Source organism: Rhinoraja longicauda, chromosome 16, assembly GCF_053455715.1.
Source record: "Rhinoraja longicauda isolate Sanriku21f chromosome 16, sRhiLon1.1, whole genome shotgun sequence".
Taxonomy (NCBI): domain Eukaryota; kingdom Metazoa; phylum Chordata; class Chondrichthyes; order Rajiformes; family Arhynchobatidae; genus Rhinoraja; species Rhinoraja longicauda.
The window spans coordinates 16,285,123-16,301,297 of NC_135968.1; the positions used below are offsets into that span (position 1 = coordinate 16,285,123).

Sequence of the window (16,175 nt, forward strand, 5' to 3'; positions counted from 1 at the left end):
TCAGGCTGGCTGTAATTGAAGGGACGGGGATGTCAAGACGCCTCAAGCAATCTACTCCCACAGTCCGGCAACAGCTCCCACTGCGCTGCCCGGAGTCCCCGACCTCCCGCTCCCCCTCCCGCTCCCGCCGCGGGAACTCAGCTACTACAAAATATTCATAAATAACACGAGTAAAGCATGCGGAGAAAGGAAACTTTCCACAACCGTCAGGGGGGTCTCGCCGGGGAGAGAAATCACCGGGGAAAGAGACCACGGGGAGAAGTCACTGGGGAGAGAAATCACCGGGAGATAAATCACTGGGGAGAGAAATCACCGGGAGAGAAATCACTGGGGAGCGAAATCACCGGGAGATAAATCACTGGGGAGAGAAATCACCGGGAGATAAATCACTGGGGAGAGAAATCACCGGGAGATAAATCACTGGGGAGAGAAATCACCGGGAGATAAATCACTGGGGAGGGAAACCACAGGGGAAAGAAATCATCGGGGGGGGGGGGGAAACGGGGGAGAAATCACCCGGGAGAGAAATCACTGAGTAAAGAAATAACCAGGGCAAAGGAATAACCGTAAAAGAAAAAAAATCACCGGGGAGAAAAATCTATAGGAATTCAACAAGAAAAGAAATCATCGGAGAATTGGTAACTGGGCGGAAAATTACTGGGCAAATAAATCACTGGGTGGAATCACTGGGGATTCACCGGGGGAAAAAAATCACGGGAGGGAAATCACAGGGGAATTCACTGAAAATAAATCGCGGTTGGGAGAGATCACTGGAAGAATCAGGAAGGGGGAGTAACACTGGGAGAAGAAGCAGGGAGGGAGGGAGGGAGGGAGGGAGGGGGTGAGTCTCTGGGGAGATGGCCAGCGGAAGATCACCGGGGGGGGGGGGGGGGGTGGATTCGCGACGGATTCACTCCCCTGTTGGTTCATTCATTAAGTGATTTCAACAAGCCGCCCTCCTGGAAGTGAAACAGTTCTTGGGCTGAGGCTTCTGTTAATTGATTAAACTTTAAAAATAAAGATATGATGTGGATCCCCTGCAGGCGGTGCCTCGATGTGAAGGCGGCTGTCTGTATCTGTCATTGTTTAATGTCTATGTGTATTTGTATATTGTATTTTCTTTAAAGGTAACCTATCAGTCACCGCCTAATTTTACACAGCACGTCAGGGAACAGACCAGGCAGACGGACCGCCTCAGCAGGAAGCTAATCCGTATTTACCAACTCTACAGCCGCACCAGCGGCAAACACGTCCAGGTGCTCGGCAAGAGGATCAACGCCAAGGCGGAGGACGGCGACAAGTTCGGTAAGCCAGGGCAGGAGGCGGGGGTGGACAGGGAGCAGGAGGACCGGGGGGGGGGGGGGGGGGGCGAGGGCCGGGTGGGAGGGAGCGAGGAGGTGTGGAGAGGTGTCCAGGACAGGATGGCGATGAGGTGGCAGGGGGAGAGGTGGAGGGAAGGGGGCGAGTGACTCCGTAGAGAATGAGATAAGGGATTGAGGGAGCTTCTGCGAAGGTCGGGGGAGAATGGAGGGAGAGCGAGAGACACGGGGGGGGGGGGTATCAAGGGGAGAGAGAGGATGAGAGTAGAGAGAGAGAGAGCGCGAGGTTGGTGGGAGGGGGGACGAGTGGTAACAGGTCAGTAACATCCCGGTGAGTGGCTGTAGGGTGCGTAGAGGAGGGGGAATGCGGAACTCCTCTCAACTGGGGGATCTGGGTGGGCATGGGCGAGTTGGGCCGAAGGGCCTGTTTCCGCTCTCTGGTTGTCGTTCATCTCCGGGCAAGTCAGGGGAAGGGAATTTAAAATCCTTACAAAAATCGGTTCGTTAGCACGCAACAAAAGCTTTTCACTGCACATTGGCACACTTGACATTAAAACGAAAAACAACTAAATGAAAACGCGAGGAACTGCATGTTTTGGAATCTTAAGCAAAATATGATGTGCTGGAGGAACTCAGCGTGTCGGGCAGCACCTGGAGAGGGAACGTACAGACGGCGTTTCGGGTCGGGACCCTTATTCAGATTCCAAAGGGAATCGTCGTGTGTCCATCCCGCTTCCCAGAGGCTGCCCGGGTCGCTGAGTTCCTCCAGCACTTTGTGGTCTTTCCTTGAAAATAAATCAGAGTTTCAAGGCGTCAAACAGCAGTAGGGGGTTGGACGGGAGGAGGTTTAGTCAGGATTCCCTCTTCGCGGGAGAGTTTGTCCGAGAGAAAGTAATTCATTCGTTAAATTGGGCCTAACGTGTCCACGTTCATCTTTATAGACACAAAATGCTGGAGTAACTCAGCGGGACAGGCAGCATCTCTGGAGAGAGGGACCGTTTGACGTTTCGGGTCGAGACTCAGTGTGAAGAAGGGTCTCGACCCGAAACGTCGTCCATTGCTTCTCTCCAGGGATGCTGCCTGCCCCGCTGAGTTACTCCAGCATTTTGTGCCTCTACTCGGTTTTAACCAGCATCTGCAGTTCCTTCCTACACATTCTACTTTACACCCGGACGGCGGAGAGATGTTGCATTTCATGTTGGATGCGCCTTTGCAACTCTAGCGCCGAGAGGCATCCACCTTATTGAGGTGCACAAGATCACGAGGGGTGTGGATAAAATGGACAGTCTTCTTCCCGAGGATTTTCAAACTAGAGGGCACGGGGTTACGCCCTCGGGGGCAACTTTTCCACTCCGAGAGCAGTCTGTATTTGGACCGCATTGCCAGAGGATGCTGGGAGAATGCAGCTTCTGCACACGAGAGACTGCAGATGCTGGGATCTTGCGCAGACCACAAAGTGCTGGATGAACTCAGCGGGCCGGGCAGCATCTGTGGCGCTGCAGCTCTCTTGACCGGTTGAGTTACTGCAGCATTTTTCCGTTCTAGTTTCGTTTGATCGTCGTTGTTATTAAGCTATAGAAGCGGACACAACCCCGACTTTCAAAAGACATTTAAAATAGATATATGGAAAGGAAGAGTTTACAGGAATGGGGGACAAATGCAGACAAATGGGACCAGCCCGATATGCCAACTTGGTCGGCAAGGACAAGGTGGGTCGAAGAGTTTCGACCCGAAACGCCACCGATTCCTTCTCTCCAGCAGAGTTGCTGCCTGTCCCGCTGAGTTACACCAGCATTTTGTCTCTATCCGAAGGGCCTGCTTCGTGTTTTGCGCAGAAAGCCTTTGTAACTGAATTCTTTGCGCATTCCCCGAAGTCCGTCATGAATGTATTTGGTTGCCCCCTGTTTTTCCATCAATCTCGTTGCCACTTCTTCCGCGACCACTCTTTGAATCCGGCGACAGCCCCCTAAATCAATACTCCAAGCCCCTTGATGGATTCTGCACCCCCCCCCTTCCCACTTGGGCGGATTCGGGCTTGTGGCGATAGCTTCTACAGATGGTGGCGATGATTAGTTGTATGATTTAGTTCAGACATTTCATCATGTGCAAGAACGTTCGGCCGTTCGGCCCCTCCAGCCCGCCCCACCATTTAATGTCCATCCAAACCGTGCCCTCATCACCACTTTCCTACCTGTTCCTCGGGCAACTGAACCATCCTATCACCAACTAGCGAGTGGTCCTGACCTCCTAACTACCTCATGAGAGACCCTCGGACTATCTTTAATCGGACTCTGCTGGAGTTTATCTTGCACTAAACGTTATTCCCTTTATCCCGTATCTGTACACTGTGGACGGCTTGATTGTAATCATGTATTATAGACTTTCACAGACCACGGAGGAGGCCAAGTCATTGAGTATTTTTAAAGCGGAGATTGACAGGTTCTTGATTAGTAAAGGTGTCAAAGGTTAGTGGGAGGGTGGAGGCAGGAAAATAGGATTGAGAGGGAAATATAGATTAGCCAATGGTTGAATGGGGAGCAGACTCGATGGGCCGAATGGCCTGATTCTTCTCCTATGTCATTTGGTCTCAACATTCCACCGATTCCTAAGGCTATTGTTAAGGGATATTTGCAGCATAAAGCAAATTCATGAAATGTGAAAGAGATGGTTTCTAGATCAGTTTATGGAGGAGGGAATGAGGATAAAGATTGCACTGTGCAATGAGAGATGGTTAATTAACAAGGGAAGAGTGATTCTAATGCAGACACAAGGAACTGCAGATGCTGGACACAGAGTGCTGGTGTATCTCAGTGGGTCAGGCAGCATCTCTGGAGAGCATGGATAGGTGACGTTTTGGGTCAGATTTAAGTGCTTCTAATGTGTTGGAATTTTATAACGAGAATAAGAGTTCAATTTTTCAATCAACACAAAGAGTTAAAGTTAGTTTGAGATTTGCGCCATACAATGTTGTCAAAAAGGACAGTTATTCCCTGAAGATCGGGGAATTTTCAAATGTCACAAGGTTTAGGTTTATTCTTGTCACCTGTACCGAGGTGGAGTGAAAAGATCCAACCAGATCAGATAATACGAAACATAAATACAATCAAGTCAAACTCAAGTAAATAGGCACAATAAGCCCAACCAATTGAGCAGGAGATGAAAGGTACAATATAAGAATGATTTACCACCAACCATCAAGAAATGGCAATAGCAGGTTTGATAGATTTGTTTAAAAAAAAGTTAATATGTGTCATTTACAGAGTGAGATTAGACTGGGAAATAAAGAGGTGAAATTCAACAAGAATATTGCAGTTAATGCACGAAGGTGGCACCGGTGTAAAAGATCAGCCACCATCTTACTGAATGCTAGAACGGGCATGAGGGGTGAATCATACTGCAGCTCTCATTCCTTATGTCCTTATGATCCAGCACAACCCAGGAGGAGCAGCCACATGGCCATTGAACTCGTTCCAAGAGCTAAGAGTGAATAACTGTCAAATGTGTGGACAACGGAACAATTAAATCCTTACTTGCAGCAGCATAACTGGCCCATAAAAAAGCAATTTAATATAATAATATAATAATAAAAAATAATTCAATAGATTATTATCCCATCATTCAAGACAGCGCCTATCATTTGTCAGGATTTGTATCACCACCTCCCTTTTCCAGTTTTCTCCCCCCCTTCACTCTATCAGTCTGAAGAAGGGTCCCGACCTGCAACCGTGCTGTCCATTCCCTGCACAGAGGCTGCCTGGCCCGCTGAGTTCCTCCAGCATTTTGCATTTTGCTCATGATTCCAGCTTCTGCAGTTTCTTGGGTCTCCAAACCAAAGACAACCTGTTTATTCCAACTCTCTGACTGTAAGCCATTCCATTCAGTCTCCCCTCATCCCGAGCAATGAAAGAACCATTGTTACACCTCCTTCAAGGCAAGTTTGTTCTTCCTTTAGTAAGGTCACCAAACCTGTAACAGGTGTGATTCCACCAAAGCACCATATAATTACCGCAAACCTTCTTTACTGATGTATTCCAACCTCCTTGTTATAAAGGCTAACGTACCATTTGCTTTCTTAATTGCTCTCTGCAGCTACATGTTAGGTTTTTGTGATCCTTGTATAAGAACACCCATATCCTCTAAAATAATAACATTTAGTGGTCTCTCCTCCTTATTTTTTCCATTCTTCATACCAAAGTGAATAATTGCTCATTTCCTCTCACTGCTCCCACCTCAGCTAATCATTTATCTCCATTGCAGCCACTTTGCATCCTCATATGTTCTTTTCTTTGTATAATTGATTGTGGTCGAGTGGGCTTGTTGGAAATTTGATTAACATGCTCCTAGCAATTGGTACTGCAATGGCAAGGGTTCTTAACTCCCTGGAAGAGATAACAAGTACGCAACTAGCACTTCTGAGCTAATACGGAATCGGAGATGAAGGGGAGTTGACATGAGTTACCTGAGGCTTTACCCGGGGTAGGGGAATCAAGAACCACAGGACATAGGTTTAAGGTACGACGGGAAAGATTTAATAGGAACCTGAACAGCAACTTTTTCACACAGAGGGTGGTGAGTATATGGAATGAGCTGCCAAGGAAGTAGTTGGGGCAGATACTAAAACAACATTTAGAAGACATTTGGACAGGTACATGGATAGGAAATGTTTGGAGACATTTGGGCCAAATGCTGGCAAATGGAACTAGCATAGATGGGGCCTCTTGGTCGGCATGGACTGAAGGGCCTGTTTCCGTGCTGCATGACTCTATGACTATGCTACATTATTATTTTAAGGAGATTTCGAAAACCAGAAAGTAAGCTTGGTAACTGAAGAAAAGTTAACGCTGCAGAATTTTTGTGATTGTACAGCACGGCATCTAAGAATGGTCACTGCCAAGGAAGCTGCTGATTCCTTGAGGGCACCATGTAACATGTGTGTGGTTTGATTTATTGCTTAGTGTGAGTCGGTGGTACTAAGCCTTCTTCAGAGGGCATTGGATGCATGGGTACATAAGGTTGGGATTCCGTACCTTAAATGTAACTGGTGAAGTAATTGGGATTTTAGCAGCAGTTCAGCAGATTCTGTGATTATTTCCCAGATTAGCTCTGCAAATTGCATTTATTGAATCGTTGCGGTGGGATTAAAACTATTTTTCTCAGGTCTATTGGTCACAGGGATTAATTCCTAGTTGTAAATATTCACATTCAAATAGAATACTATCAGGAGACACGAGGAACTGCAGATGCTGAAAGCTGGAGCAAAAAGCAAAGTGCTGGAGGAACTCAGAGTGTCAGGCAGCATCTTTGGAGGAGTGTATTGAATATTATGAGGCGTTGACACAGAGTTAGTTGCAGCACATGCCCGCAGATAGTGAACTGATGAGCTGCATTTGTGCTATAACACTGGCATGATACATAACAGGTCCCCTCCACAATAGCATTATGATTGCTGAGTAAATACAGATGTTGTTCCCATGCTGGTGTCAGAGCAAGTAGGGGAACGATTAACTGCCGCCCACCAAAACAGTGACTGCAGTGTAAATACAACATAAATGTTTTGAAATGTGAGGAGATACTCAGAGTGGATCTACCAATGTCTGGTGTGTAGCTGATACTCAGTAAAGTACTCAGGGGAAAGAGTACACTGGGTTTGTACAACCTGGTGCTAGAACAGCATTTAAAAGGCTTTTTAACAGGTTCTTGGCTGGAAAAGGTTTAAAGGGATATATATGAGGCAAACGCTTGCAGGTGGGACTAGACTAGATGGGGCATCTTGGTCGGCATGGGCAGGTTGGGCCGAAGGGGCTGTTTCCACGGTATATGGCTTTATGATTCTCTATGACTCTATAACCGTGGGATCTTTCTGTTGTTATTTAAGAACATGGGCTCCCATTTGCAAAAGCTTTCATTTCAGAAGCCCGGCTTGACAAATTACAGTCAGGGCTACCCTTTGGTTTACGACCTTAGCTCATTGGCTACTGACAGCTTGATCACTGTAATGTATATTCTACACACAGAAGGTATTTATTCACAAAATGCTGGAGTAACTCAGCAGGTCAGGCAGCATCTCAGGAGAGAAGGAATGGGCGAAGCTTCGGGTCGAGACCCGATACGTCGCCCATTCCTTCTCTCCTGAGATGCTGCCTGACCTGCTGAGTTACTCCAGCATTTGTGAATAAATACCTTCGATTTGTACCAGCATCTGCAGTTATTTTCTTATTCTACACACAGAATATTGTAGTTAATCATAGATGCCGAGATTAGTGTTGTGCAGTGTTCAAGACCTAGAAGTTGCTGGGAAGATGCTGTTCTTGAACCTGGAGGTCACGGTTTCCAAGCTCCTGTACCTTCTTCCTAACGGTAGCAGCAAGATGAGAGTGTGGCCAGGGTGGTGAGGGTCCTTGGTGATATTAGCTGTCCTTTAGAGGCAGCTCCTTCCGTAGATCCATTCACTGGTGGGGAGGTCAGTACCCGTGAAATACGGGTCAATATCTACCTATAGGCTCTTTGATATTCTAAAATATGTTATGTACAGTCACTTATAATGCAGGACACAGGTTGCTCATATGCATCTCCCACATACAGCAGCCTGATAACGATCAGATAATCTGTTATGGTGATGTTAGTTGAAAGATAAACAGTGATTGGGATGCAGAGGCAAACTCTCCTGCTCTTACATAGTAATTTCACATCTACCTGACAGGCTGAAAGCTGAGCTTGAATTTAACAGCTCATTTGAAAGGCAACATCTCTTGCTGATTAACACTCCCTCCCTCCGCACAACCCCGGGGATGTCAGCATTGGAAAACTCCCCCTCTTGAGTCGGCAGGAGAAGATCCTCAGGATCTGACCTGACTAGTTGAGGTTCGGCATGTATCAGGTAAGGACAGGACTAATCCCAACTGTGTCACCTTCATAGTTTAAAGGAGACACAAGAGACTGCAGGTGCTGGTTTACTAAAAAAGGCACAAAGTGCTGGAGTAACTCAGTGGGTCAGGCAGCATCTCTGGAGAACATGGAGGGATGATGTTTCAAGTCGGGACCCTTCTTGAGATTGACCAGTCCAAAAGTCCCGACCCAAAACGTCACCTATCCATGTTCTCCTGAGATGCTACCTGGCCTGCAGATGTCTTTGTGTCCAGCACCCTTGTGTCTTTTCTTCATAGTTTAATAATTGGCCATCAATACATCCCAGCACATAAAGAACAAATGCAATCCGTGGAGTTACAATAGGATAGTCAACTACTTGAGGGGATGGAAGAAAGCAGAGCACCACTCGGTTTATTGAATGGCTCCATATAAAGGAAACAAGGGAGCTTCATTCTATGTCTGACCCCGGGAGTGTGTGATGGGACAGTGTAAGGGGAGCTTCACTCTGTGTCTGATCCAGGAAATGTATGATGGAATGGTGCAGAAGGAGCTGCACTCTGTATTGGATTCATGCTGTTCCTGCACAGTGTTTGAGGATACTTGGTGTATGAACTAGCCCGTGCTCCCTTCTGCAGCAGGATTTGAATATAGTGGGACTGTCTGTTCAGGTGGTCATTCTGTGTGGTTTTTGCTTGCAGCTAAACTGATCGTAGAGACGGACACGTTCGGAAGCAGAGTCCGCATAAAAGGTGCCGAGTCTGGGTTTTATATTTGCATGAACAAGCGAGGAAAGCTGATCGGAAAGGTAAGGCTCAATGTGCGACTTACTACCAACGGAAGAGTGGATGGGAGTTCGGAGCATGGGGCAGGGAGATTGAGGAGGAACAGAGCAAATGTTTGGAAAAGTGGCAGAGAGAGCAAAATGGGGAGAGACGGATACCTTAAATAGCCCATGACCAATTATCATTAACATTTACATGGCATTTTTAATCCAATGAAAGCGATGAACCAGTGATAATAATTAGAACCGTGATGAACCAGTAATGATAATTAGTGCAGCACTTATTAATACTGTACAAAGCAACTGCAGAGCTGAAGAATCAGAAACAGTGATAACAGAAGGGATGGGGCGAGCAGTGACTGGTTATGGAGAGGGAGGTGGAGAAATTGAGAGGTATTGTTATTGGTTTATTATTGCGTCATGAAACAGTGATAAGCTTTGTTTGCGTGTTATCCAGTCAAATCATTCTATCCACGAGTACAACGGGTAGTGCAAAGAGAAAAATACCAGAGTGCAGAATATAGTGTTACAGTGTTAAAGAGAAAAAGTCTAAGGTCCGCAATGAGGTAGGTGGAAGATCGGGTCCCTAACAGCCTAGCTTATGGAAGCACCGTTCAGTAGCCTCGTAACAGTGGGGGAAATGCTGTCCTGAATCTGGTAGTACGTGCTTTCAAGTTTTTGTACTGACGGGAGAGTGGAGAAATGGAGCAAATTGGAGAATGGTAATTCAGACAGAGTCACCGTACTAATGAATTGGAGAGGTTAATTAGCAGGGGAAACAAAGAGAAACAGTGAGGCGGATGAGAGATCGCAGGACTTGGTGAGGGGTGGGAGGAAGGTTCATGGTGATGGAGAGTCGGGCCAAACAATCGAAGGTAAAAATAACGAAGAAGGGTAGGATGTGAGTTTCCAAAGTACAAGGGGGGGAGGTGAATTAAATAGCTCGTTCTGCATGAACACCCCACATGGCACTGCTTAATGGTTGGACTGAGAAAGCAGCACCAGGGTTTTGTCTTCCCTCACCATTGCCCAGGTCCCAGGTTTCAACACTTTAAACAACTGGAGGCACAAGGAACTGCAGATGCTAGAATCGTAAGCCAAGTGCAAAGTGCTGGAGGAACTCAGTGGGTCAGGCAGCATCTGTGGGGGGAATGGACAGACGAGGTTTTGGGTTGGGACCCTTCTGCAGACAATTGGTTTGTCTCCCCTGCTGTATTACCACCTTATTTTACTAACAAATATATTTCAAGTTGTGTAATAACGGAGGGAAAATGTGTTCCTCTTATTGTATGCCGTCCCTCGAACTGCTCCCTCTTCTGAACTCCAGTGTCATTGATATACTGAATTGAATCTGAGAGGAGGGACAAGAGACTGCAGATGCTGGAATCTGGAGCACAAACAAACGAGAGGAACTCAGCAGGCCAGACAACATCTGTGGAGGGAATGGACAGTGGAAGTTTCACCTGGACTGCAGAAACATCATCTTTTCATTCCTTCCACAGATGCAGCTTGACCCATTGAGTTCTACTAGCGCTCAGTCTTTTTGCTCAAGATTCCAGCATCTGCGGTCTCTTGTGTCTTCACATCATTATTAGCTATAATTCAGACAGTGGGATGATTAGACTTCTGTATATACAGATCAATCTCAGCATCTCCTTATGAAACGATTAGTTATTTATTTAGGGAGAGCATATTATGCAAAGAGTGCGGCTTGGTGGAAGTAGTCAATGAAAAGGGATAGCGGTCTCGAGGGAAAATAATTTGCAGGGCTGCAGGAGAATGGCGCCGCTGAAATTTAAGGCCGGGATTCGATAGTCCTGTGGCTTAAAGTCACAGAGCTGTGCTTTCGGCCCACCCTGACAATGAGAACCAAGTTTGCATTCTGCTCCCCATTTACCAGCTCTGGCCCATATCCCTCCCAACCTTTCTTTCCAAATATCTGTCCAAATATCTTTTGAAAGGCTTATTCTAAACAAAAAATCAAATGTTAGGTACATCGTAACAGAAAATAATGATTAACATTTTCTGTAAGGTCACAGCTGGTTCGATCCATGGATAAACTATCAATATTCCCATGTATAGATTTGTTGCAGTGTTAAGTATTTGGAGAGCTGGCTATTTGCATTGAATGCTGGGAGCTGGAGAAAGAATCAGATGAGTTTTTTAGTTTAGAGATACAACATGAAAGCAGACTTTTCGGTTCACTGAGTCCACAGTGACCATCGATCACCCGTTCATACTGGATCTACGTTATCCCATGTTTGCATGCACTCCCTACACACTAGGGGCAATTTACAGAGGCCAATTAACTTACATCCCTGCACGTCTTTGGGATGTGGGAGGAAACCAGAGCACACGGAGGAAACCCACATAGTTGACATCCGAAACATTAACTCTGTTGCGCGTTCCACCGATGCTGCCTGACCCACTGAGATCTCAGCATATTCTGTTGTTTGTTAGAAGTGCGGCTGGAGACGATTCACCGTTAAACTAATCTGAGACTGTTCTCTTTATGCAGCGGAGTGGGAAGAGCAAGGATTGTGTTTTCACTGAGATTGTCCTGGAGAATAACTACACGGCACTGCAGAACGCCAAGTACGAAGGTTGGTTCATGGGCTTCACCCGCAAAGGAAGACCCAGGAAAGGGTCGAAGACCAGGCAGCATCAGAGGGAGGTGCACTTCATGAAGAGGTTGCCCAAGGGCCACCTGTCCACACAGGACAACCACAGACACTTTGAGTTCATCAACTATCCATTCTCCACCAGGACTAAACGCACCCGACACTCCAGGCCTCGATAGAAGCAGCCACCCACGATAACCTCGCTCCGATAATTACAACCAACAATACAGGACTTTCGCCCCTTTTTTTAAAAGATAAATAAACAAGAGGTTTTATTTTTCTACGCCACGCGACCCAAAGTGACCAAACCAGCGGGGGTGTTGGGCAAAAAGAACTCAGCAAGGAAAGGACTGGGGCACAAATGGATTCTGATAGGGGTAAAATAAACTGTTTGGACTCCGAGCCATCAGCCCAAGCTGCTCCATGCTCACCTGAGTTAGGATTACGGTGTATGTATATAATGAGCTAATTCGACATTGGAGGGAGAAGAGCAAAAGAGAGATTGCTCACATTCTCTTCAGATGCTGTTTTGGGAACTTGTTCACTTAAGATTGACATCCAGGGGAGTGAAACGCCAAGAATCTACCAGAGCGCAGATCATTCTCCATCGAACACTCTCCCCGGATGCTGCTATCAGTCATTCACTGTGCAACTGCATTTACTGAATCTCAGCAGAGATCTGGTGCAGCAAAGGATTACAGCCCCACCTCTGACTTACTTTTTAATACTCTCTTCATTTGCTTTATTACCTATTTTTTTAGTAAAACACTGTATCACTGCCAAGAGACTGGCACAATTTTTATATCCTTTTTTTTGGAAGAATTGTGTAAGATATTTTTTAATGGTGAGAATATTTATTTAGTAACTGTATTAAATTTGTACTAGTTTACAGAAAGCAATTTCTGTGTGATGTTCGCTGTAACAAAGGATGCGCTAGATGCCAGGGATCATTCTCTGAGTGACACTCACATGCCCATCGTTACAGAATAAGTAACACAGCCCAGAGATGAAACCCGAGGGAGAGGGGGGAAGGAGAATGAAACATAGGGGGAGAGACTTAAAAAAAAGAAAATAAAGAGAACAAGTGAAAGGAAGAAAGAGGTTAAGAAAAGTTAGGGACGGGAAAGTTTGTTTAATGTATTCAAAGCCATCACTGCCAATACATTAACAGGTACATTGATAGGAAAAGTTTAGAGGGATAGGGGCCAAATGCGGGCAGGTGGGACCAGTGTAGATGGGGCATTTTGGTTGGCATGGGCACGTTTGGCCCTAGGGTCTGTGTGACTCGATGACTCTATTAACATCATGGCATCTGGAGCTCCTCCTTGCAAATTTTTTTAATTTCTCACCCCATTCCCATACTGATCCTCAGCCTCCTGTACTGCCATGGTGAGGCCAAACACAAACTAGATGATAACACCCTCTTCTTCTGCCTGGATAGTCTACAACCCAATGGCATGAACAGTGGATTCTTCAATTTCAGATCACCCACTCAGTCCCTTTCTCTTGCCTTCTGACCTACCCATGCTCACCTATTTCCAATCCGACCCAGCTCCCTATTAACCAGTTTCTTTCCCCTTCCACACCAACCCCATCTTCCCATCACCCATAAACATCTCTCACTGGGTCCCCTATGCTCTCCCCCACTCTTCCTACCTGCACACCATCCTTCCCTGATTTGGTTCCACTCTTCCTTTCTCATTAGATTCCTTCATCTACAGCCCTTTGTTACCTTTACTTATCACCTCCCAGTCTCTGTTGCTCTCGCTGCCCTTCCCTCCCCCACCTAACTCCATCTGTCAATCAATCACTTCTCACCTGGATCCATCTAGCATTTGCTAACTCTTGCCTCTCGCCTCGTTATGCTGGCCTTACCCCTCTACACTTTCAGTCCAGATGAAAAGTTTGAGCTGAACCAACTGTCCACTTCCCTCCACAGATGCTGCCAGACCCAATGAGTTCTTCCAGTAGTTTGGTTTTTGCTCCAGATTCCATCATCTGCGGTCTCCTGAGTCCACATTAACAACCACCTTGGAATCTTATTACATTTGAATAACTCCTATTTCTTTCACCTGTATGCTCATTTGAGAGATTGTTACAGTTATCACTGACAATATACGTTGCAAAATCACTCTTTAGAAAATGATACATAAAAAGAGTGACAAAGAGACACAAAGCAATAGAAAAGGGCAGATTACTGTGTATAAAGATAAATGCTACTATCCTAATGGGGCGGGTGGATAGATAGATAGATAGATAGGCAGACAGTTAGGTAGAGAGAAATCGAGAGTCAGAAAAATAGATGCATAAACACTATAAAACTAGTTTTAAAAAGTTGGGAAATTTTTCCTTTTCACATTAGGAAAATCGTGAGCATATTATACTTAAATTTATGTTTCCACATAAAAATGAAGAGTTAAAATTTTCCTCCAGATAGATGCACATATCAGATAGATAGAGAATCGGAAAGGCATAATTACTGAGAATAAAAAATGCAGCTAAATTGAATATACTTCTCACTGGTGACTTTGACCATGACAGCTGATCTGCTGTCTGGCTCTGTGTATAAATCCTACACTTTACAACATCGTTTGAAGTTGCCTTCTTTTTGTTGTTGCCCATCTTAACACTTTCTTCAATACACAGGGGTTATATGTTGCATTTTGCTACAACCTTCGATGGAATCATTAGTAACACAGATAAAACCAGAGTGCTGGAGGAACTCGGTGGATCAGGCAGCATTACTGAAGGGAATTCACAAACGTTTCAGGTCGAGACCCTTCATCGGTCAGAATAATGGTCCTGACCCAGAAACATCAACTATCCATTCCATCCACAAATGCTGTCTGACCCGCTGAGTTCTTCCAGCACTCTGTTGTTTTGCTCAAGATTCCAGCATCTGCAGTCTCTTGTGTCATCTATGAGCATATGCCTGAAATGTATACAAGTACAGAGTGGAGTACTATCTATGTTGGGTACACAGGAGAATTTATGTTTAACTCATACTGTTCCTGCACTGGGAGTATTTAATGGGAGTGTGCAGATGGAGTTTTACATTATATCTAGCCTGTGCTCTCCAGTCATGGCTGTGATTGATAGGTCATTATAGAGGGAATTTTACTCTGTACCAAATCCATATTTCCTGGGAGTATTTGATGGGACAATGTAATGGGAGCTTTAATCTGCACCTCACCAAGCTATTGGAACAGTGATACGGATGTACTTAATATCTCCAATTGTTCCTTCCCCACGTGAAAACTTTCCTGGTCTCCCTGAGTGTTTTGTTCCTTACTTTTCTACATCTGGGTGCAGCCAGCACTCTTGAAAGTTCTGTCTGAGATGTAACCTAACAATTGTTTGCAGGCATCCAGTAGCTTGTGCAAGTCATCATTCTTACATTGCTGTCACACATGCACACATCTCTGCCCAAACTTATACAGGTTCCAATTTCTTTTGGGATACGCAGCACTGGACTGCTTCACGATTCCTCTTTTGAGTCTGGGGTCTGGGCATCTATCTGACCTGGATTGTATAGATCACAATTTGTACTTAGCCTCGTGTGTTTAGTTCAAAACATGAGAACATTGTATCAGAAGCGCAGAGTCAATTGAAGCTGAGTTTTATTACTATAGGGGGACCTGACCATCAATCAATGCTCTTCTATTGACGATTTTGGAGCATTTTAAATATGATTTCAACAAGGTCAAGTTTGTCAGTTAAATATTACCAGGCAAGAAGCTTCAAGCTATATTTGTCTCTGTAATCATCCAATGGTTCATCAATGTGCAGCAAATCAAGATTATTTTCTGGGTAGCAAATACCATAAATGGATCAGAAACCACTTCAATTAAAAAAAGATATGTACTTAGCTACTGTACCAAGCATTCTCAATGCAAATCGCCACAACATGAACTGATCATTTATTATATATACACATTATGTTAGACACTATGTTGTGTCAATTCCCAGCATCCTGTTCCTCTGGCTACGCTTACAATGCAAACCTCCCATGTAAACAAGGCATATTCCCCTCAATCTACTGCAATGCCAGCACTGCCAGGCAGACTATTACAGCCTGACATTAATTGATTTCTATATAAACTGGAACTTACAAAGTATTTGGAAATTTAAAAATAATGATTGTTAAAGTTATTTTTATCTGATTAAAACCGGCGAGAGAAAAGAAAAACACGTGGCTGCCTGAGACCAATTAACTCCCGTCCTCTAATCCTGATCCACACGAAGACTGTCTTGGGTCTCAGTTCCCCAGCTTGGATTTCACTCTTGTTACCAGAAATCCCAGCTGCCAATTGGTGATAAATCTATTATTAACCCATTTGCTTTGCAGAGCATACTGTGTGTGTTGTGTTAATGGCTGCTGGCAGGAAACTGTCTTCGAGTGGGAGGGTTAATTGGCAATATCACTTTGGCAATATCACAACCAGCAGCAGCAGCAGGCATGGAGGTGTCAGCGAGCATCAGGGGTCCCAGATTCTCAGCAGAACCCGTAGATGGTTGAAACTGAAATTAAAACCTGCACAAGCTGACGCTACATGCAAAGAAAAGCACGTATCGGACGTATTAAGG

The 16,175-nt window shown here is 45.3% G+C and overlaps 1 protein-coding gene across 1 annotated transcript in view; it reads left to right on the plus strand.

Moving 5' to 3' along the window:
• fgf8b (fibroblast growth factor 8b) overlaps positions 1–11,767 on the plus strand; it is a 48,049-nt gene extending 36,282 nt beyond the window's left edge. Inside the window, exons 2-4 of the mRNA XM_078412713.1 lie at positions 1,044–1,305; positions 8,885–8,991; positions 11,486–11,767. Coding sequence (XP_078268839.1) covers positions 1,044–1,305; positions 8,885–8,991; positions 11,486–11,767 — 651 coding nt within the window. The remainder of the gene's footprint in view (positions 1–1,043; positions 1,306–8,884; positions 8,992–11,485) is intronic.
• Positions 11,768–16,175: the final 4,408 nt, after the last annotated feature.